Source organism: Gallus gallus, chromosome 3, assembly GCF_016699485.2.
Source record: "Gallus gallus isolate bGalGal1 chromosome 3, bGalGal1.mat.broiler.GRCg7b, whole genome shotgun sequence".
Classification (NCBI taxonomy): domain Eukaryota; kingdom Metazoa; phylum Chordata; class Aves; order Galliformes; family Phasianidae; genus Gallus; species Gallus gallus.
This window is the reverse complement of record NC_052534.1, coordinates 109,414,510-109,436,149: the sequence shown is the minus strand read 5'-3', so window position 1 is coordinate 109,436,149 and position 21,640 is coordinate 109,414,510. Positions and strand designations below refer to the sequence as shown.

The 21,640-nt window shown below is 45.0% G+C and overlaps 1 protein-coding gene across 3 annotated transcripts in view; it reads left to right on the top strand.

Moving 5' to 3' along the window:
- Positions 1-17,331, top strand: part of CLIC5 (chloride intracellular channel 5) — a 71,048-nt gene extending 53,717 nt beyond the window's left edge. For all 3 annotated transcript variants that reach the window (XM_420060.7, XM_040698614.2, XM_004935921.5), the window contains 2 exons: positions 6,042-6,223; positions 8,994-17,331. In XM_420060.7, coding sequence (XP_420060.2) covers positions 6,042-6,223; positions 8,994-9,161 — 350 coding nt within the window. In that variant the 3' untranslated portion in view covers positions 9,162-17,331. The remainder of the gene's footprint in view (positions 1-6,041; positions 6,224-8,993) is intronic.
- The last annotated feature ends 4,309 nt before the right edge of the window (positions 17,332-21,640 follow it).

The following is a 21,640-nucleotide window of genomic DNA, read 5'->3' as shown; positions in this document are numbered from 1 at the left end:
TTCCTAGGGTACTATTTTAGGATGGAATGATCTGCCTTCCGGTGGCTCTTTCAGGCCACAGAGATGGGTGTTTATGTGCTTTGTCTGCTTTGCTCTTTCTCCTCATCCCAGCATGAAAAAGGAAGGAAATATTTGAGTTCAAGGAAGGGGAAGAAGAGTCCTTGTCTGACCTCTGTAAACGCTGTGGGTGTGGACAGTCTGAATCAGTTTTACTTTTTCCAAACCATTTTCCTTTTACTACTTTCTAGTTACTTTCCACTTTGCTTCAGCCTTATTTGACCCATAGGAAACAGATGGAAATGACCTCCAATGCTGGGAGTTTTATGGCCAGTATTATGCAGGAGTTCAGATGAACTGATTTTGGCTTTAAAAGCTTCTGGAGAAATCCTAAGCCCACTGAAGTCAACAGCATAACTTCAGTATGGCCAGAATTTCACCCTGAATACCTACTAATGAATCTTAGAATCTGGCCCTTGACTTGCAGGGTCTCTCCATGCGTTACATTTTCCAATGTTTTGTTCTGTTGTGGTATAAATGTTTCAAGACAGAATGATTTCTCTTTGTCCCTGGGAAATAGTGGATCAGGCTAATAGTTTAAGGAAGTTTTTGCTTGTGGAGTTGAGTAACAGAGCCAAAATCTGGTCTTGGTTGAACTGGAGTAAATATGGAATTGCTTGTTGACAAAGTGGAGTTACTCCTCTTTTATGTCAGTGTAACTGAGAGCACAATTTTGCAGATTATTAGCTTTTGTTACATTATTTGTATTTCTGTGCATGTCACGATTTGTTAATCTCATTGTTCAACATAATGTAACCTTATGCTGAAAACAGAGCGTCGTTATGAATTAGGTATCGTTGGCTAAACTGAACCTCACCCCATGCAATTGACAGATGGCAATACATTCATTAAGTGTTCTGTGGTTGCTTTGAGATTGGAAAGTGCTATTTTTTTGGCCTCTGACTCAGAATTCTTAAGGAAAGTTGTATAAAAGTATAGTTTTGAATAGGGAAGGAATATCACAAAGAACTTGTGAGGTTTTTTTACTGATATCATTTGTTCACTGTTGGTGGGAGGACACAGCAGGCTGTGACTGATGTAAATTGTCTTTGCCTAAATAGCCCAGAACACAGCTGTGAAGGCTGAGAGAAGTGATTCCACCATGGATTTTGAATATACATGGATAGAACATGTTGGAGTTGGAAGTTATATTAAATACATCAGTATGGAGGCAATACAGTGCCTTTGTGGCACCAATCTGGTGCCTTTGTGCTCAGTGATTTCTCTGGCCAGAAAGACAGTTTGTGTGAGTTCAGACTTTTGCAGATCTTGCATTGATAACCTGATGACAGGAGTCCTCATACAGGGCTGGGCCACATTTGGGTTCTCTAAGTTCATACTGTAAGTCTACAGGGTGGGGAAGCAATTGGAGGTGGAAATTTCAAAAGCAGCACAGAGCCACATTCTCAGGCATAGTTCCACTTGGTGTTGTAATACTGAATACTCCACCCTGACATTACCAACACAATGCGAGGCTATTAGGTGCTTCAGGAAAAGTTCTTCATACAACTGACTTAAGGTCATGCAAACCAAGTGTAATAGAGAAGATACCACTGACTACAGAGGAAGGTCAGTGTGTTTGATTCAAACCAATTCATTTAATATATACACTTCAGGGAAGATTAATCCCAACAATTGATGTGCAATTGAGCTCCCCTCTTATCAACAAACCTTGTTATTTAATGATGTTACCATGAGGATAAGTTATTAAGGGCAATAGCTGTGTAACAACTTTTAAAATTTATTGTGGGTAGTATATTGCCAAATGGAAAATTGCACCTTCTAGTTGGTCACATCGTTTTAAATGTCTTCATTCAGTCTATTGTTGTGTCTGGTATTCACAAGGCCCTAGTGAGTGCCTGCTGCTCCCTGTGTTCTCAGCAGAGGCAACATATCAAGTCATCCAGATTTTCACAAAATAGCCATACTGTGGGAGGTTCAGAGGTGATCCAAGGTGGTGATCTTTGACAGCCAGCACAGCTTCACTGCAGCTTCAAGACCATGGCTTCATCAAGGGCAGATTGTACTTGACCAGTGTGATGGCCTTCTGTGTTGAAGTGATGACATCGGTGGATAAAGAGAGGATGACTGCTGTCATCTATGTGGACTTGTACAAGGCTTTTGACGTGGTCCTGCATCACATCCTCATGTCTAAATTGGAGAGAGATGGATTTGAAAGCTGGACTATTCAGTGGATAAAGAATTGGTTGAGTGGTTGTAGCCAGAGAGCTGCTGTCAGTGGCTCTGTGTCCAGGTGGAGGCCAGTGATGAGCATTGTCCCCAAGGAGTCTGTCTTGGGACCGGTACTCTTCAACATCTTTATCAATGAGATAGACAGTGAGATTGAGTGTTCCCTCAGCGAGTGTATTGATGACACCAGGTAGAGTGGTGCAGCTGACACAATAGAAGGGAGGAATGCCATCCAGAGGGACCTGAAGACGCTCAAAAAGTGGTCACAAGAGAATCTCATGTACTTGGGATGAGAATCACAGATACAAGTACAGACTGTGACACCTCATAGAGAGCAGCGCTGCAGAGAAGGACTTGGGGGTCTTGATGGACAAAAAGCTGAACATGAGCCAGAACTGTGTCCTTACAGCCCAGAAGGCCATTGGTATCCTGGGCTGCATCAACAGAGGGGTGGCAGTGGGCAGGGAGGGGACTGTCCCCTGTGCTCTGCCCCTTGTAATGCTGCCAGTGCTGCATCCAGGCCTGGGGCCCCCAGCACAGGAGGGATGTGGGGCTGTGGGAGTGGGGCCAGAGGAGGGCCAGGAGGATGTGAGAGGGCTGGAGCACCTCCCTATGGAGAAAGGCTGAGGGAGCTGGGGGTGTTCAGCCTGGAGAAGGGAAGGCTGCGGGGAGACCTCACTGTGGCCTTCCAACACTTGAGGGAGCTCATCAGGAGGAGGGGGAGCAATGTTTTACATGGTCTCATAGTGGTAGGACAGCATGGAATGGCTTTAAACTAAAAAAGTATAAAAGGGGGAACTTTAGGACAGATGTTAGACAGAAATTTTTCACTGAGAGGATGGTGAGCCTCATTGCTGCCCAGAGCTGTGGTGCCCCATTCCTGGAGGTGCCCGAGACCATGGATGGGCCCTGGGCAGCCTGAGCTGGGGGCACACAGCCCATGGCAGGGGGTGGGACTGCATGATCTTTTAAGGTCCCTTCCAACCCAAACCATTCCACGATTCTGTTAAGAGTTTCTTATGCTTGGTTTGATCTGTAATATAAGCCCAGACAACAGATCACTCAGCAAGGGTTCCAGAACCTTCAGAGCTGTAGGTTTTACTGAGAATGTTGTTCCTTAGTCTCTGCTCATATTTTTTTACTGTTAATGGAATTTCATAAATATTGACCAGATAAGAGAACAAATGAGAGAGTTAATTTTTTAAGGTGTTTACCCATGGTTTCAGCCTTCTGTGATGATCCACTAAAACTATTTATGAAAAGGGAAACAGTGCAACAGGAAAGCCATACAGATTACTCTGTATTCCATTGGTGGGATTTAATCTGGGAGATCTGGTTTGATCACCTTGGAAAGACATTTGAAGCTCAGCCTTCCACTTTCCAGAAAAATGATCTCCCTACAACACTGTTAAAAATACAATTCTTCTCCCACATATTTATTTATTTTTAATGATTTTAATGATTTATTTATTTATAATGATTTTATAAGAAATTAAAAGTAGCCATGTACACCTAAGCTCTACATGAAATTGTAATTTTAGGTTTTTAATTCTCTTGACTTTTCAGAATTCCACCATTGGTCAGTTGGAAGAAAGACAGTTCTCCCTTCTTCACTGCCCCTCTCTTTCCTGGCTGTTCTCGGAGCTTTACTAATACCAGACGAGTATTAATTAATCAGGGCCCAAAGTAGTGGTTCAGTTCCCGATGATCAGAATCTGAAATGGTCCCACCTTGTGGTGACTTCAGTGGGAGGTCTTGGGATCCCATGGGTCCCAGCAGAGCCTGGAATTGGGTCTCAGACATGTTGAACCCTGCACATATGCTTATTTCTGGCCTAAAGCAGTTGCATGCAAGCTCCAAGTATGAATTCAGATAGATGTTTTTCCCACTGTCACACATAGGCTCCACTCCAGGCATTGTTTTTGAGACAACCATGACGCACTTTGGTGTATCAGTAAGAAAAGAAAACAACACATCCCTAATAAGTTCCAGAAAAACTTACATAAATGTGTGTCACCTGCTGCTCCTGCCTTTGTAAACACGTGCAGCCGACCCATGGGCTAGCATGGGGCAGCTCATACAGCACTTCCACTGGGAATACTGCACGGATCCCTCCAAGAGCTGTAGGTCTCACTGGGTAAAGGGGATGCTGGAAAATAGTCAGTGTCAAGCCAATTTTCTAAAATCCACGTGAGCAAAATGGGATTAAATCGCAGTAATTTGGTTCCATTGTCTCTAAATGAATTCACTGTGAGAGAATATAGCGTGAGGCTGACCAAGAGACAGAGGGCTATCCATTCAACAGGTGTGATGGGTCAGACCAAGGAGACATGGCTGAATCTTCCAAGCACTGCCACATGGGGTAGCATTGCACAGCAGGCAGTCACTGCCCTTGGGCAGAAGCCGTGTGGCAGAGCACAGCTGCAGATGATTAAAGGCACCACTGCTGGGATCTGACAGCAGAATGTCAGTGTCAAAATTCGATTTAAATTGATTAAATAAGGGATGGCAACGCTTTTGTTTTATGGATGGCAGCACTTCAGTCGCTTTAGATGCTCTGCTTTCAGAAATAAAATTCTTTCCCTCCCCGCTCCGTTTGCTGGGATGTTTTCAGTTGGATCGCAGTCACTCCTCCAGTAAATCAATTAAGACAGGATTTGCCACTGTGTCTGAGAGTCAGCCACAACAGAGCTGCTACGGTTCCCTGGTGCTTGGCCAAGAGGCTTCAGAGGGAGCAAGGCATCAGGTGGCTTAATCTGCCTTCCACCACTGGCACAAGGCTTAATGGATGTCAGGGCCGTAGAGGAGTCATGTTCTGTGGAGCTCAGCTCCTGCTCTTTCCACGGCCCTGTGCACACCACCCATCCCTCCATGCCAGCAGCACAGCAGAGGCAGAGCTGCAGGTGCCAGAGCTGCCCTGCACAGGGTGATCACCGCTGCCCGCCGGAGCTCATGCCATGCTCCATGAATACATTTATCTCCCGAGGCTTTGTAGTGCCACGCCATGTGAGTAACCTGATGCACTGAGCAGCCTCCCTTAAGTTAAATGGCAGTAAGTTACTCGGAGATAAAAGATCTTACAGGATTAGGCCATAAACGCTGACTCCAGGCCAGATCTGCAGCAGGTATAAATCACTGCAGGTAATTTTCACCAGCTGAAATTCTGGCCCGAAGCCCGTGAGTCATGTTGTTATTTTTTCACATTGTAAATTCTCGCTGTTTCTTATTTATATTGCTTTAGCACTCTGGGGCACATGTCAGGGGCCAGGACCACATCGTGCTTGTCACCCTTCAGAGATGCAAAAGATCCTTCTTGCCCTGGAGGCTCTGCAGTTTGAATAGCATGCAAATTTGTGTACAGTCATCCAGTTTTCTACAAATGCATTGTTGCAATCACATTTTTCTACTAACCTGCAGGTAAAGTGTAAGAACGCAAAGTCTGTGCCCCAGGTTGATGCTTTCAAGTAAAAACTGTGCTCTTTGCTTTGCATCATGTCTGAGTGGAATGTTAAATCTTCAGTTCCTTGAAACCAGCAGCAGTGTGGGACAAGGTCTTTCGCAGTTGAAGGCCAAAGACTTATCTCCACTGCGGCACTCCATCTGAGACATATCAGAATGAGAATGTGCACCTAAATGAACCTGAAGTAAGAAGAATCTTAAAGGTGGCTGAATATCTCACCTGTTTTAACTAGCTTTGTATTTAGATTTTGTTATATTGCTTTTGCTTAATAACCGTTGACAGTGAATGTTTCTAAATAATTCTCTCTGGCTTTACTCTTTACTTTTTGGCACAGCCCTTGAAAGAGGTCTGGTGAAGGCTCTGAAGAAGCTGGATGACTATCTGAGAACCCCTCTGCCGGAGGAGATCGATGCAAACAGCACTGAAGAGGAGAAGGTGTCCAAACGCAAGTTTCTGGATGGAGATGACCTCACCCTTGCTGACTGCAACCTTCTGCCCAAACTCCATGTTGTCAAGGTAAAAGATGTCATGTGATGGACAAAGAAGCCTTATTTGATAGGGAAGTGCTCTGGTTCAGGCATATAGAGTGTTTGTGCTACATGGTAGGCTAACAAACATGTATTTACCCACTCCCTCTCATGGATAAGCAAATGAGTGTTATATGAAATGCACAGACTGAAGTCCCTTCCATTGCTCCAACAGCCAAGTGTCAAACTAGCAGGATTTTCAGCAGAGGTATCTTAAGTGCTAAGGAAACAGGGTTCGACACACATTCTTTTCAGTATTTCCTATACGTTAATCACACAGAATCACAGAATGGCCTGGGTTGGAAGAGACCTCAAGGATCATGAATCTCCAACCCCCCACCACAGGCAGGGCCACCAACCTCCCCATTTACTAGACCAGGTTGCCCAGGGCCCCATCCAACCTGGCCTTGAACACCTCCAGGGATGGATGGGGCATCCACAGCCTCTCTGGGCAGCTGTTCCAGCACCTCACCACTCTCCTGATAGAGAACTTCCCCCTAAAATCCAACCTAAATCTTCCCTCTTTCAACTTAAAACCGTTCCCCTTTGTCCTGCTGTTAACTTTAGTACATGGGAAGATTATCCCGTGAGTAGCCAGTAGCAAAGACAATGTTAAGATTTGGGTGTCCTTTCTCTTTGCTTTTACACTGCTGCTGGTAAAAGTCATTTTTCATATTAATTACTTCCCATTATTCTTAAGAGAGATGTCAAAACTGCAGTCAGTTCCCACTGACTTGTGACTTAAGAGAGACAGTCTGTCTTTGGGGGCAGTATTTGTTCCAGCTGGTGTTTCACAGAGAGAAGTTAACATATCGATGTCACAGCTGAGGTCCAGGATTTAAGATATACAGTGGTTGCTGGTACAGCACAAATGATGTGCATCGTCTTGACTTCTAAATGTTTCATTTATTTGATTTATCAGATTGCATCTTTCTTTAGAATAAAACAAGTACCTGGCAGACCTTGACAAGCAAGAAAACTAGTAATTAAAACCAAGTCATGCATCTAATTTGGCTCTGTGAGCCAAAACAAACTGAGCCTAGGAGCTGAAGGCACACGTGCAGTAAGATAGATAAAAGTGTATAAGTCACCAGGTAAGTTTGGCTCTTTCTTTGACTCATCTTCATTAGTGACTTTGGATTCACACAATGTAAAATCAAATGGTTCCTGTTTCACTGTGACAAAATGAAAGAAGTCAAACGAGAACTAAAATATTTCTCAGACGAGCATAACCACAGGCTATTATCTGAAAAGCATTTTACAGATGTAAGAAGAGGGTAAAATATTAAGAGTTTTTCACTTGATGAAAGATGTGTGCTGAAAATTGTGAAAATCCTGACTTGAGTTGCCCAGCAGGTTTTATCTTCCCCATGTGTGTGTGAAACATCATTGAAGGCAAGAATGCTTAATTAAATGCAGTTTAAAACAGGATGAGGTGTTACATACACCAAGTGGATCCTGGTAATAAAAACAAATCATAGCCATTTCTGAGAACATGACTGTCCTACGAAAGCTGAGATGGAAAACAGCTCTACCATGTGCTTTTAAAATAAAGGGGAACTCTGTGCCACATATGTATGTAATTTATGCTCAGGAACAATTTTATACTGTCAGAAAAATTAGAGATTGGAAGCACTCATCAAATCAGCTAATCCGTCCCTTCCTATCAGCTAGTTCATTCTGTCACCACAGGATTATTCTATATGGTATATTCTTACAGGGAAACTGAAATATCCCAATCCAGCAAGCTACTTAACCAACCAGCTAGCTTTAAACACAGATTAGTCCCTTTGACTTCAATGGGACCATACAGGTGCTTAAAATTAAGTATGCACTTAAATGTTTTGCTGAATAAGGGCCTGAACGTTTATAGAAATTGAGAATTTCCCTTGATGGACAATTTCCGAGTCTAACAATTCTTGAAATAGCCATTTTCTCCCCCCAGTTTATGCTAATATTCCTGTTTCTAATGTCTGCTAAATCACCTTGGTTCCTCGATCATGGTACCCATACCATGCCAAATCTTTCCATTGTGAGAACAAGGATACAGCCTTCCAACAGCTGTAGGCAGTTATGTCTTCTGCCTTTGTTGGCCAAGTAAAATATATTACATATGTTAAAAAAAAAAAAGAAAAAAGTAAATATATAATGTAATATGTTGAATACGATAGTCAGTATTAAAATACATTATATATTAACTGTTACTAATGCCCTTCCCCTAAATCTATATATTTTTCATTCAGCTATAAGATCTCTTATTTGGCATCTTACTGTTAAGAAGTGATGTGCATAGGACTGGTGGAAAACACCAGAGAACAATAGTAAAATGAATGAACTTTAGGTATCTGAAAATGCACAATTTGGTGATAGTTGCCAGACAATTGTCTTGAAGTGCCCTGCACAGATAGTGTGCTTGCAAGATGTGGGATGACCGATGGGCCTTTCCAAGCTTTTTTATTCTAAGTCCACGTGTCCCCAAGAAATTAAAAGAATAATAGAATTATGGAATGGTTTGGGTTGGTTGGAAGGGACATTTAAAGATCATGGGCAGAGACATCTTTCACTAGATCAGGTTACTCAAAGCCCTGTCCAACACAGTGCTTCAGATGATGGAATCCACAGCTCCTCCGGACAGCCTGTTCTGGTGTCTGACCACACATTTGTCTCCTTTGCTATTAATTACACTACAAGAAAGAGTAAGAAGCTCTCTGAGATGGCACCTGGGGATCTATCACCAACCTTTTTTTTCTTTGGTTTAGATTGTTGCAAAGAAATACCGCAACTTCGAGTTCCCGACAGAGATGACGGGGCTGTGGCGGTACCTGAAGAACGCGTACGCCAGGGATGAGTTCACTAACACCTGTGCAGCAGACAAAGAAATTGAGCAAGCCTATGCGGATGTGGCCAAGCGGCTCAGCAAGTCCTAACTGACCCCAGCAGTGGCTCGGCATCCCTCGCAGATTCCTGTTTTACAGACTCTTCTCCTTGTTGCCTTAAGATATACCTTATCATTATGCTATCTGGTTGGCATCCCTATGACTTCACCTGTTCAGGAGTATTGGTCAGGGACAAACATGCTTCTCCCTGGAGGAAGGAGAAGGCAGCTCTAGTGTAGAGGGTGGAGACCCTTTGAAATCTGAACCTACGATCTGACACAACTAGTATTACTCATAATCAGTATTGGAAATGACTCCGCTGTATTAGTTTCTTGTTTTGTGTTGGGGTATATCACCACCTGTTTTCTTTGGAGTTTTAACAGTAGGACGTTAGCTTAAATTTCAAGCAAGTCAGCTAGGAACACGTAGAACTGCTTCTTCTTCTGGTTATTTCCAGGATGCTTCGTTTTCCCATTGCTGTTGAAACCTGTGAGGAAGGAACAAAATTTGAGAGAGAGGCAAAAGGAAAGAGTTTGACCCTAGAGGAGTGACGCTCTCAGCAGTTATATTTTTAAACTTCTCTGAAAGCATTTTCTGTCTTAGAAGGCCCAAGAGTTCGTAGGACATTTATTTTTAACTTGGCACAAGAGGGGAAAGCCTAAGCAAATATGTCAGACTTGCAGATGCTCCTTTGCATAAAATTTGCATGATGCTGCTGGATCTGGAGGTGTAAAGCAAAAGAGAATGGGCAGTTGAGCAGGAAGCCCTTGGAAGAGCAGTGCTAATGCCGAAATGCCCGGTGGGTCTGACAGTTGGAAGAGACAGCAATAACGGGGCAATACATTGAGTCAAGCCCACAGCCAGAACAGGCACAACTAACCAAACCATGCAGAACATTGTCATCTTGGCTGCGTGGCTGCCAGTTCCTTTCTGCTGCTATCTTGGGAAGCGTGGCTAGGCGGGAGCAAGCTGGCGTGCATTCGGTGGGGGAAGCCCTTTCCTTGCTTTGGGCTCCAGATGGGTCGCCTTCAGGCGGCCATCATCCTGCCCAGGGAGCAGCGCGCTCTGAGAAGGGGACATGCTGGGACAGAGAGACACATTTCCAGCCCGAAAGCTGGCAAGCAGGCAAGGAGGAAGCCTGCGTGCTGCCTTAGTCCTGCTTCTCCAAGGTTCACCAGTCCAGGTTAAGCGATTCAGGATTGTTTTCTGAAACTGATTATTTCATTCAATCCGGAACATCTGCCTGACACAATTTGCTTTAAAGCAGTGATTATGTGCACATTACTTTAGTAAATCCAGAATGACAGCTCTTTTGCATAAAACTCACATGTATGATGGTGAACATGAAACGTTTCAGTTTGGGACTATTTGAAGACAAATGAAAGCTGAGCTCTTGGCTGGCATGGCTCTCTTTGTGCTCAGGGCTGAGCCCTGACTGAGTGGAGCCCGGGGGCAGTGGGCTGTGGCTGGGGGAACCCTGGAGTGAACTGTCTGCAGCCTAAGAGCCAAGAGATGGATCTGTAGCCACCGCTGTGTGACAGTGATGAATGGGGTGGGATTTTTCCCCTTTTCACGCTCGCCCAGCTGGGAGCAGGACACAGTTAGCTTGTTGTTGACTATTGTTCTGCACGCAGTGATCAGTTTGTTTTGAGCTTTCCAAAACCTCAGAACTCCCAGGCCTTCCCCTGGAAGGGGCTATGTTAGCAGTGGCTGAAGTGGGGGGCAAAGGCTGCACGAAATCAGCTGGCTCGGAGGGCGCTGATAGCAGCCAGCAGAGCCTCAGGAGCTTAGCAGTGTCTGCACAGGCACATGTGGCTCGTTAAAAAAAAAACAAAAACAAAAAAACCCACTTCTTCATGGGTTTGGAATTACTTGTGATTTTATTTTATTTTTAAGTTTTAGATTGAGACTATTATTTATTTATTTATTCTGATCCGCTCTGTCCTCTCTGCCCGCCTCTCACTTTTGGCTTGCGCTCAGCATGCTGCTCAGGATGGCGTTAGCAGCACCATGTGATCTCATTTGTTATGGAGAAGCCTGCTGTGTGATGAACAGCCTCTGGGCTGGATTTCGGCTGGCAGCACCCCTTGGCCAGGAGCAGCTTTTTGCAGTTGCTGTTGGCCAGGTTTGCATGCAGTTGGTGGCGTGGTGGCAGTGCTCTTGGAATGAAGGTGCAGAGGCAGATGCAGCTCTTGTTCTGTGCTCACTGTGGTTAGATCCTTACAGAAGGCAGCGCTCAACTGCAGCTGAGTGGGGTGAGTGAAGCAGTCAGGGTCTGCCCTGATTTTGGCCATCTCTGAGCCTTCATTCCTGAATCCCATGCTTCTGAAATGTTCTACCTGTCTGACTTCGGCTTTGCTAGAAGAGGGCCAAATCACCATCATTTGGTCTCAGCACGCCTCAAGTTGCATCTGTTTTAAAAAAAATGATGTTTAGGAATGGGTGGGCTCATAGCAAAAGGAAAATGAGCTGTTGGTACAATGAGATTTAGTTAGGTGTCCTTAAAATCCTTTCTGGATTTGATTAGAAAACTGAAAACCCCCAAGATGCCTTCCTTTTAATTACCAATACAAAATCAAAATATTTTCACTTTCTGAGCAACACTACAAAAAGAAATAAAAATCTGGGCAAAATGTATTGATAGATGTGAGAAAGAATAAGAGGGAAGAAATGAAACTGGTTTTCCATCAGCTGCAGTGCCCATTCTAGGGGAATCCACGTCTTGCTCTGCATCCTAACTGTGCATTTTGTTCATTGCTCTGTTATAGGCTGATCCAAGATCATGGACAGGTTCGAGCATTGCCTGACCTTTGGGTTTGCAGGTTCATGCTATCAGGTCTAACTTCTGCTCACCTTTGTGCTCTTTGGCTTCAGCCATACGCAGAAGCAGGAAACACTGGAAATCCTACATAGAAAAGTTTGAGTTTGAGCCCTACATACTGAATTTGAGCTCAGTACTCATGACTCAGGATCCATCAGCATCGAGGTTTTAAGGGGCTCCAGACTCCTTTAGACAGGGTATTTTTGGTGACCTTCCATTGTATTTAGAATTATAAGTAATAAATATTAATCATACAGGATTGTGTGTCTACATTGGCAAGGCAGCATTTCTGAAAAGAATCTAAGTGACAAGACAGACATTGCAGATTTACAATAACTTTGTTCATAAATTTTTTGCAAGATGTAAAGAAAGACATAGTGCAGAGGGGGAAGAAGCCAACAATGTGGATTTAATCATCTACATTTCAGAAATGCAGACCAAATGTCTGTAAAGATGTCCATTTCATCCAAACATTTCTTAGATATTTATTTCAAAGCTCCCTGTTCAGTCAATCCAACACTCCATTCATATTGGAACTAATATTGATTTCTCTTCTATTACCAGCGATACAGAAGTGTTAAAGGATCCCGTATACAAGTTACTCTTGTTTTTTGTTAGACTTTTTCAGTTGCCAAGAGGTCATCTTGCTGTGCAGGTAAGACCAAAGGAGCATCTGTTTCAGGACTGCTTAAAAGAAAGCTTCCGACAAACATTTTTTTCCACCAGAAAGAATCTTGTAAAGGTATTTCTTTATTGGGAATGGTGTGGAATATTGAGCTATGGGTTACAAGCTCTTCTCCTGTGTTTGCATCAGCTGAAAACCACTGCCAGGGAGGAATTATGGTCTGTATTGCAAAGAAGTTAGACATCTTTGTTTCCTGCCGTGTTGTGCAGGGCAGTAATTTTGAATATGTATTTATTCTATTTTGACCCCAGACAGCTTTCCTCATCCCTTGTCCCTGCAGAAGGCCAGCTCCAGGTTACCCATAACCATTCTTTCATCCTTCTTTGCCAATTCAGCAGAGTGCCCATGGATGGGCACACAGAGAAGAGCATTTTAGGGCAACCGGTTCACCTGGTGGAATGGCACCCAAAGGCCACCACTTCCAGCAGTGATCCCACCACTGTCCCAGCAGTAAAAGCGAGAAGCAAAGAGAGTCCCCCTTTCTGAACTGACCACATTTGGCTCACCGGCTGAGTTTGGGGTGTTGCTAAATTGTAGGTGTTGGAAATCTCACTCATTTAAAACCCTATGGGCACATGGAAGCACGCACTTTGTAAAATGAATTGGCGTTTTAAACAGGGAAGTAAACCCAAAGCCCATTGTCCTCCTTCACTTGTATTCTTTTAGGCACTGGGAAGTTTGCAGTTGTTTATTATTCTGCTAGATATATTCTTGAATAGCTTTTCATATTAAGAAATATTTTCCAGTAAGATTTTTGCCTTTCTACTCAATCTTTCATCCCTTCATTAATTTTGATGTCTGCGATGACCAAATGATTCCAGAGGAGGCAGGAAAGCTGGGAGGCTCGTACTTGTTGAGAAGTTGAAGGAGGTAATGATTTTTTGGAGAAAACAGCATTCAAAGCATTTTTTAACAATCTGCCTTTTCATCTGGGATACTTAAACCAACAGTGATGGTCTGTTTAGTCTGGGCTGTGATTTTCAGCCGGCACCTGGAAAAGTCACCGTGTTCAAGATGGTTTTGCTGAGGGATTTCCCCTGGATACGTAGGGATGTTCCCTCTTGGTCACAGAATGTCCCATTTCCTTGGTCAAGATCTTCTGGTCTGTGTTGGTGCTAAATTACCATGCTCCATTAACTTTGTGCTGGGCAGTGAAAATGGGGTCCTACCACCTCCTCTCCTCTTCTGTGCAGGGAAAGAAAAGAGCAGTGATCTGTTTTACTTCCTTGTCCTACATCCCAAGCAACACTCCAGCCCCAAGGGAGCACAGGACCCTGTCCAGCCCCCCACATCCGTCACCAGGCAGCATTTCATAGTCCACAGCAGTCTTGCAGCCATTTGTTCCCCTCTTGGCCCAAACCATCCCCTTTCAACATTTATCAGAGAAATGCTGATGCTGGCAATATCCCAGAGGACACACACCAGCTGAGTGGCTCTGAGGGATGCCACTGTCCTGGCCCTGCAGGTGATGGCTGCACTGCTGGGGGACAGCCACCCCTGCCCAACCGTCTCCCACTGGTGTTGCAGTGTTTGGTAGGAAATGCTGCTATCAGCACTGCGACGCTCTCAGCCAGCAGTGCTGCACCACGAACAGAGCTGTCTATGCCACCTTTTGCTGCCCCAGCTCAATGCCATGAAGGATGTTAGTGTTTAGTGCTGAACGAGTGCTTGCTTGCTTGGCTGGACTGGGGCCTGAAAGTCATGGCAGGAAAGCCTCTAACAATGAAGGTATTATCCTGTTTCCTTTGAAATCCAGTGGCAGAATTCCCAGTGGGGGAATTCCCAATAGGAGATTCCAGTAGAGCCCAAGTCTGCACCATCATGAAGCTGTGAGGCGTGAAGATGTCCTTGGAGAAGAGCAAACACTCAGAGAAACATGGAAGCAGCCACAGTACATGGAGTCTCACTGCAGAAGTGGCATCAAAGACCCCATTCTGTCCCAGTTGTAACTGGGGGACACCACCAGTGCTGCCAGAACCATACTGGTAGAGCCCTGGGATTTTGGGGCAGAGCCCTGCTGGCAGTGTGATGCCAAGGCATCTTCTGCTGCATCTCACACCCACAGGCAGTGAGCTCCTATTCTGATACGGCTCATCTAATGAAAGCTGAAGAGGATAGGGGATTTATTTTGTCTTAATGTATATATTCACATTGTAAAAGCAATCCAAAAACAGCTCAGTGGTTCTCCGCATGATGCTGTCAATTCCCACCACAGGGTAGAATTTGTTGGTAGAAATTAAATGAAATTAAATTAAAACAGAAAAGCGTGGCTGCTGCTGATGGGTACTACTGGGAGCCTTGAGAGCAGTGTGCAGTGTAGAAGCATAGCAGGAGTGAACAGCCCCCAGTTCCTGGGTTTGCTTATGTTTTGCAGCATCCTTGCAGCCCATTCTGCTGCACTGTTGCTCATTCCCTGTCTCTCTATGTCTGTATTGTGAAAATTTTGGGAAATAGCCATGGGCACCACATTCATCTTTTTCGCCCCCTTTTTCCCCCATCAAATTAATCCCTTTTGTTAGGATGTATATGGTAGGTAAGGGGCGTTTCCAAACAGCAGATTCTCAAGTTTTTCATTAAGGAATTTCTGAAGAGCTTTGGTGAAATGAGAGGTAATTGCCATCTTTGGGAATAAACTGTAGTATAAAACATATATAGGAGCCTGAATACAGGGCAGAATATAGTTCATTTTGAGGAGTCTGCTTAGGACTGAGCAAGCAGAAGAGTCTACGCTTTGCAGTAGGAACTTAAAGTCTGGTTCAAGGCTCAGTTTTTCACTGGTTGTTGTGGTGGAATCACAGAATCATGGAATATCCCGAGTTGGAAGGGACCTGTAAGGATCATTGAGTCCTACTCCCAGAAACAGCATCTGTTCTATGGATAGGCATTCTATTATGAGGAATGCCCCCTCCCTGCAAGTACTCAAGGCCAGATGGATGGGGCTGTGAGCAACCTGGTCTAGAGGGAGGAGTCCCTTCCTATAGCAGGGGGTTGGATCTAGATGATCTTAAAGGTCCCTTCCAACCCAAACCATTCTATGATTCTATTATGTAATGGCATTATTTAATTCAGCAGTTCTGTAAGAGTGTGTTGGAATGGAAGGCGGCACAAAGTGAACTGCTCCTGAAATGACACTGCTGTTGGCTGAGCCCTTGGATTTGTTCCTTGTGCAATGAACACGTGCAGTGCCATGGGCCATGCAGAGGCAGGAGCTGCCGCCCTGCATCCCGTGCTGCCAGGAGTGGGGCTTTGTCAGCACTGGGAAATAGGGGTGAAAAAAAACCTGACCCCAACCCTCCTTCCCTGTGCAATACTGACTGCTCGTGTACGTGGCTGTGTTTTCAGAGCTTGTGAGCTTGTGAAGCTGTTCCCAATAGCTGCTTGCTTTTCTTTCTGGTGAACAGGTCCTCATCTGTGCAAACCCTTACAGCAATCATCCTATCTCATTTTTTCCCCCTATAAATTTTATTTTCTTAAGAGTCCTGCTCTATACTGCCTAGCAAGTTCTGATCCACCGATTGACAGATTTATCTTCCTTGTCCGACTGTTTCCAATTCCAAAGCCTGAAGATCAAAACCAAGTTGCATAGTGAGACCTGAGGGTGAGCAGAAATGCTGTTTTGTTTTTCCTCAGAAACCACTCAGTTCCAAATCCTGACTCATTTAGGGCACGGTCCTGGTTAGTGAGGGGGGTCTGAGGCTGAAGGAGAGGAAGAGGAGCCGGCTGCACATGCTGCTATCCCTCCAGTGAGGGAGGAGGAAGAACCAGTTTGGGAGTCCTAAGAGATGCATGGACAAGTTTTCACTCTTGTGTGTGAAATCAGTCTATGCAGGGACATGAGTGGTTCCAAACCAACCCAGAGCTGCTTAAAAATGTCAGTGATATTAAAAAGTTGGGATGGAATAACACCCTCAGGGCACGGCACAGACAAAAAGTAACTCAGAGGCGCTCCAATTTTTAGCTATCAGCCCAGACCCATCTTCAGGGCTGGATTTCTTCCACCAAAATGCCATCAGTCTCAGAAGCACCTCATTGTTGTTGGGGTCTGCCAGTCTGCTGGGGGAAAGCAAAATCGGGGACTCCTAAAGGCTGATTCTTAAGTTGGATCTGGTGAGCTTCAAAATCATCTGTTTGTAAACAACTCTTTGATAGCGGTTGGCTGTAGAAAGTGGCCGTGCATGTGGGGGTCTCCATCTGGTCAGGCAGGTAATCCATCCCGTCTCATACCCCTCATTTTCCACCGAGGCACATCCTGAGGGAGGATTTTAGATCAGACTGTACCCTTTGCAGCAGAACTCTATATTTCCTCTCCGTATGTACAGCTCCTAGCACGACAGGACTCTGATTGGAGCCTTTGTGTGCTGCTCTCACACTCAGAGCGTATAATAGGAATAATGTAATTAAAATGTCATTGCAGTTCACCCTTAGCATAATGATTGCGTGGCTGTACTCTGTCACCTGTGGATAAAGTCAATGTCCTTTTTGTATCATAGGGAGTATATTTTATTATTGAAGAAACAGTTTAATTTTTAAGATTAAATTAAAAAGTATCTGCTTATTGTTTCGTTTTAAGCCTAAATAAGCAAATGTTTTGTAGCCTTCAAACGAGTATGTGTTAATTGAAGAAATCCATCTTCCTGAATTGGAGCTGTTTATAGTCCGATATTCCGGGAGTGATTAACACTTGGTAATTTGAATAAAATTGGTTTATTTTCTCATTGGGTTATTCCTGGACTTTTGCTTAAATTGTTAACTGTTGGTTTTATTAACCAGAAACGTTCCCTTGGCTCTAGGAGTGGCTGCAGAGAGAAAGTGTGCCCGTAGCTGTACTCACCTGTGGAACTTGGATGGAGTAGAAATGAAGGACAGTTGGCTGCAGCTATGCCAGCAGAAGCAGGAGCTGTATAAGCGTTGGTGCCATGTGGATTGTACAGCTCTGGGGCAGCGTCCAACGCAGCACAGCGGATCTGAGAGCTGATGGGGTTATAATACAGCTCTGTCAAATAGTGGATGGAGTGAAATGGGCCATTACTGTTCGGTTTTTCTCATTTTATAGGGGAGGGTTTCCTGATGAAGTAATCCGGCAGCGAGTCTAAAGCAAACAAGGAGAAATACCTTTTTCAAAGTGCAATTGAGCTTTGGAGCCTTTTACCAGCAGAAGCTTTGCAGAGCAGAGTGAACACGGGGTTCAAATGGGGATATGATAACATTATGAAAAACAGACCATTAAAGTTGTTAAACATGATAGTTTGGGTGAAATCCCCAGGTTAAGACGTTCCTAAATACCTGGGCTGGGACAGGGCCCAGATGGAGCGTGTTTTCACTCGCCTTACTTCATATGCTGCTTCTTATGTTGCTTCTGTTGCTCTTGCAGTGAGAGGTTGGACACAGCCGAGGTGGGGCTGGGTGGCGTAGCTCCAGATTGCCTGTCTGGTGGTATGATGCACAAATGTGTAGTATTACAAATTTTATTGCAGCGCAACGTTTGAATTTAGCTTCCCCAAAGCAAACCACTTCCAGAGAGGCATTAGAGACATCTGAGTCTCCCAGAGCAAACAGCAGGCAGTCACCATCCGTCTGAAACAACAAGGGCTCATAATGCAACAGCTGAAATGAGAAGGGAATGTGTTGGATTCCTCCTGGTTGATATTTCAACTTTTTTTCCTAGGCATCAGACTAGACCCTGTTGGCCGCATCTCTCTTGCAGTGATCTGTGATATGAAAATGAGAATGCATTTCCAAGCCCATGCTCATGAGTGTTAGTGTGATGTTCCTCCTCGGCTCATTGCATTTGTACAAAGAGTTCATCTCTGAGGATGACCAGCACCGAACGGTGATGAGGCTCCTGGGGTCTGTCATACTAAGCAGGCACAAAAGCTTGTCCATATGGTGTTCTTTTGGTGCTTGCTTTATTACAAGTAAGTAGGTACAGCTCCTGTTACACAAGCAAACCTGGCACTTGTGTAGGTGGCGTTTTACAGCAGTGAGTGCATCGGATCCATCAGGCCCTGTATACAACAACAGCTTTTATGTGTATGAGCAGCTCTAATTGTAGACCTGATTGAAAAATGGGGGGAGTGACAATCTGACTCAATCACTAATTTCCCTGTCTTAATTGTGTCATTCCTTTTGCATCTGCTCTGTACAAACTGAAGCTTCCCCCATTTCCCCTGCAGCCCCTTGATCCTACTGGTCATTTTTGGTCATTTGGTCATTGGGTTGCTCCTTACCCAGCTAATCCCTCCTTAGCGGCTCTGCAGAGCTGCTGGCACCTCTTCCCTCAGGGTTGGGCTGGGGGAAGCTTTGTCAGCAAGCAATACATTTGCTTTCTCTTTATTTCACCTCCATACCTGCTGGAACACCGTGCACATCCCATCAGACGTGCTGCTCTCAGCCCAGGCTGCGCCAGCCAAGAGTTCAGGCCTTTCAGGTGCCGTCCATCCTTCATCTCCCACACGCCTTCCCTCTCGTGAGCCCCGCAGATGCCTTTAATTGCCAGCCACCGCTCTTGGCTCTCCGAGGAGCAGCAAAGGAATCATGGAGTCCCTCTGGCGGAGGATGAAACGAAGGGGCCCAGCGGCGTTACGACTTTTTCTTGCACTGAATTGGCTTTGGGAAGAATGGGCTTTTTCCTCCCGTTAGATAAGCACAGAAATCTTAAGCAGATGCTTGCAAAACATCAAACAAATATATACTTCTAAAAAAATAAATATAGGCTCTACCCACATGCCCCATAATCTGGCCAATATTCAGACACCACTAACAGCATCTAGGCTTTCCCCAGGGAAGCATGGAGGAAAAGGAAAACCCTGCAGCGCAGTGATGTCTCCAGGCTGGTTTTCCCTGCGTCCTGGGGAAGTTCCCTGGAGCTGCTGGCCGGGCTGCAACCCGCTCTGCTCTTCTGCAGCTGGAGGGAGACACAGCCCTGCAAAGTGTCCGCACTGCGGGGGCTTTCATCTGTTTAAGCATTGCTTTAAATAAGCAGTGCGGAAAGCAAAGGGGAATTTCGTGCCATAGGGAAGAAGGTGCAGTAGTGTGGAAAACCCATACTAAAAAAAAAAAAATGCAGAGAGAATGAGGGGGTAATTCTAGTAGTTCTAGTTCTCCCAGCATGGGAAAACTGCAGTGCCATTTGATTTCTTGGCAATGTGTGGTGCTGAACCTTCCTCATCCCTTTATACTCAGCCCAGAAGATCTTCCAAATAGTCCTGGCATCATGTGTTTTCTACAGCAGTACTGTTGGCAAGTGCTTCACTTACACAGGGCAAGGGCTTTAAATGAAGAGAGGACAGCTTTAGATTAGACATTAGGGAGAAACCCTATTGGGAAGCCCTGGCACTGCTGCCCAGAGCTGTGGGTGCCCCCTCTTAAACTGGATGGCTGCTTGTAAGGAGCAGTCTCTGGATGAGTGGGCACAGATGAGCTTGGAAGGGTGTATACGAATATACACTAAGTAGTACAGGCAAGTATTTGGGTCACATTCCCACTGCCTTCAGGTGCAGCTGGGGGTGCTCAGTGCCTCTGCACCGTGCATGGTGCCACCTCATGTCATAGGGCCACCGGGATGCTCATATATAAAAAGTAGTAAATTCAGGTCAGATGAGCAATATTTCCCTTTTCCTATTATTGGAGTGTTTGACTTTGCAACTATGGTGAATGTTGAGTGTAGTTTTGTTTTTAAATATGTAATACTTTGTGTGCACATGTACCCATATGTGCATCTATCCACACACGTGGCTCAGAGCAGCATTTTAACTCAGGATATCTGCAGTGCTCACAGAAAATTGGTGCATTTGGTGTGTGAGGGGGACCAGCTGCCTCTCGCCACTCATCCTGGGGAGGAGATACCTCATATCACAGCAGGACTCATGCTGCTGTATTCATTCGGGCAGGAACATTGGTTGCCCCTTGCCACAGGGTGTAGCTCCCCAGGGACAGCCCATGGGGTGCCCCTCTCTGCATTGAGCCCAGGGAGCACTCCTATTTATGGTGCATGGGCTTCAGTCTTTATTCATCAAGCAGCAGCTTTAGCTTTTCATTGTCAGCATTGAACTAATCAGAAGGGGGAGCACGGGAAGGGTGGGGACCGGAAAAGAGGAGTTTGTGGGAACATAACGATGTTAAAGAAAAAATTCTGCTTGCTGTCAGTTAAGTCTCCCCATTAGTTACCTCTACCATTATGGATTCATTTTAAGATCCAGACTTCAATATACATAACTTTAAATCACTAACATCCTTCATGGCTCTGTGATTTGCTGGTTCCATATGTAGCCTCTTGGCCCATTGCGTTGGCACTGGTTCAATTCTTGTTCTTCCTTTGGGTTACGGTTTCCTTTCTTTGATGGGGAGGGGTAGAAGAGAGAGAGAGAGAAAAAGGGGATGGTGAGTTGGAAGGCAAGTGATGGAGGACAGAGACAGGATGGGAGGGAAGGAGAGGAGCAGAAGAAAAAGAAGCGATGCAGATGGAGAGAAATGGTTTGAGGAAGAAGTAAAGAAACAGCGAAAAGAAGAAAAAACAAAGCAGAAAGAGGAAAACAATAAGGAATGCCATCATGAGCAGCCATCCCTTTCCCAATGCCTGCAGTGAGTGCCATGCTGCTGCCCGTCCCACTGCACACAGTCCCTGCCTAAACTTTACAATTGAGCTCCCTGAGATTTGCTCGGGGCCTGGGCTGACAGCTGTATTGAATTTTGGTTTATTGTGTGATTTATCAGGGCCGTCAATGGGCATTTGGATGATTTAGTGCTGCAAAAATACCTTGGAATGCAACGCGCAGCAATATCTGCATTATTAATAACAATAATAATAAAGATAAATGTCCCTCCCCAGAGCTTCTGATGGCCGTGCCACTCAATTTAACATTTTAACAGTGGCATGTGGCCTCTCCGTGGCACCTGGTAAGGCCTGATGGATATGAGCAGGCAAAGAAAAGGTTATTTGTCAAGCGCTCAGCCTCAACTGTACGGTGTTTGGAAAGCTCCAGGTCAGAGCAGCCTGAGCCGCATTCCTGTCCCTGACATCCAGCG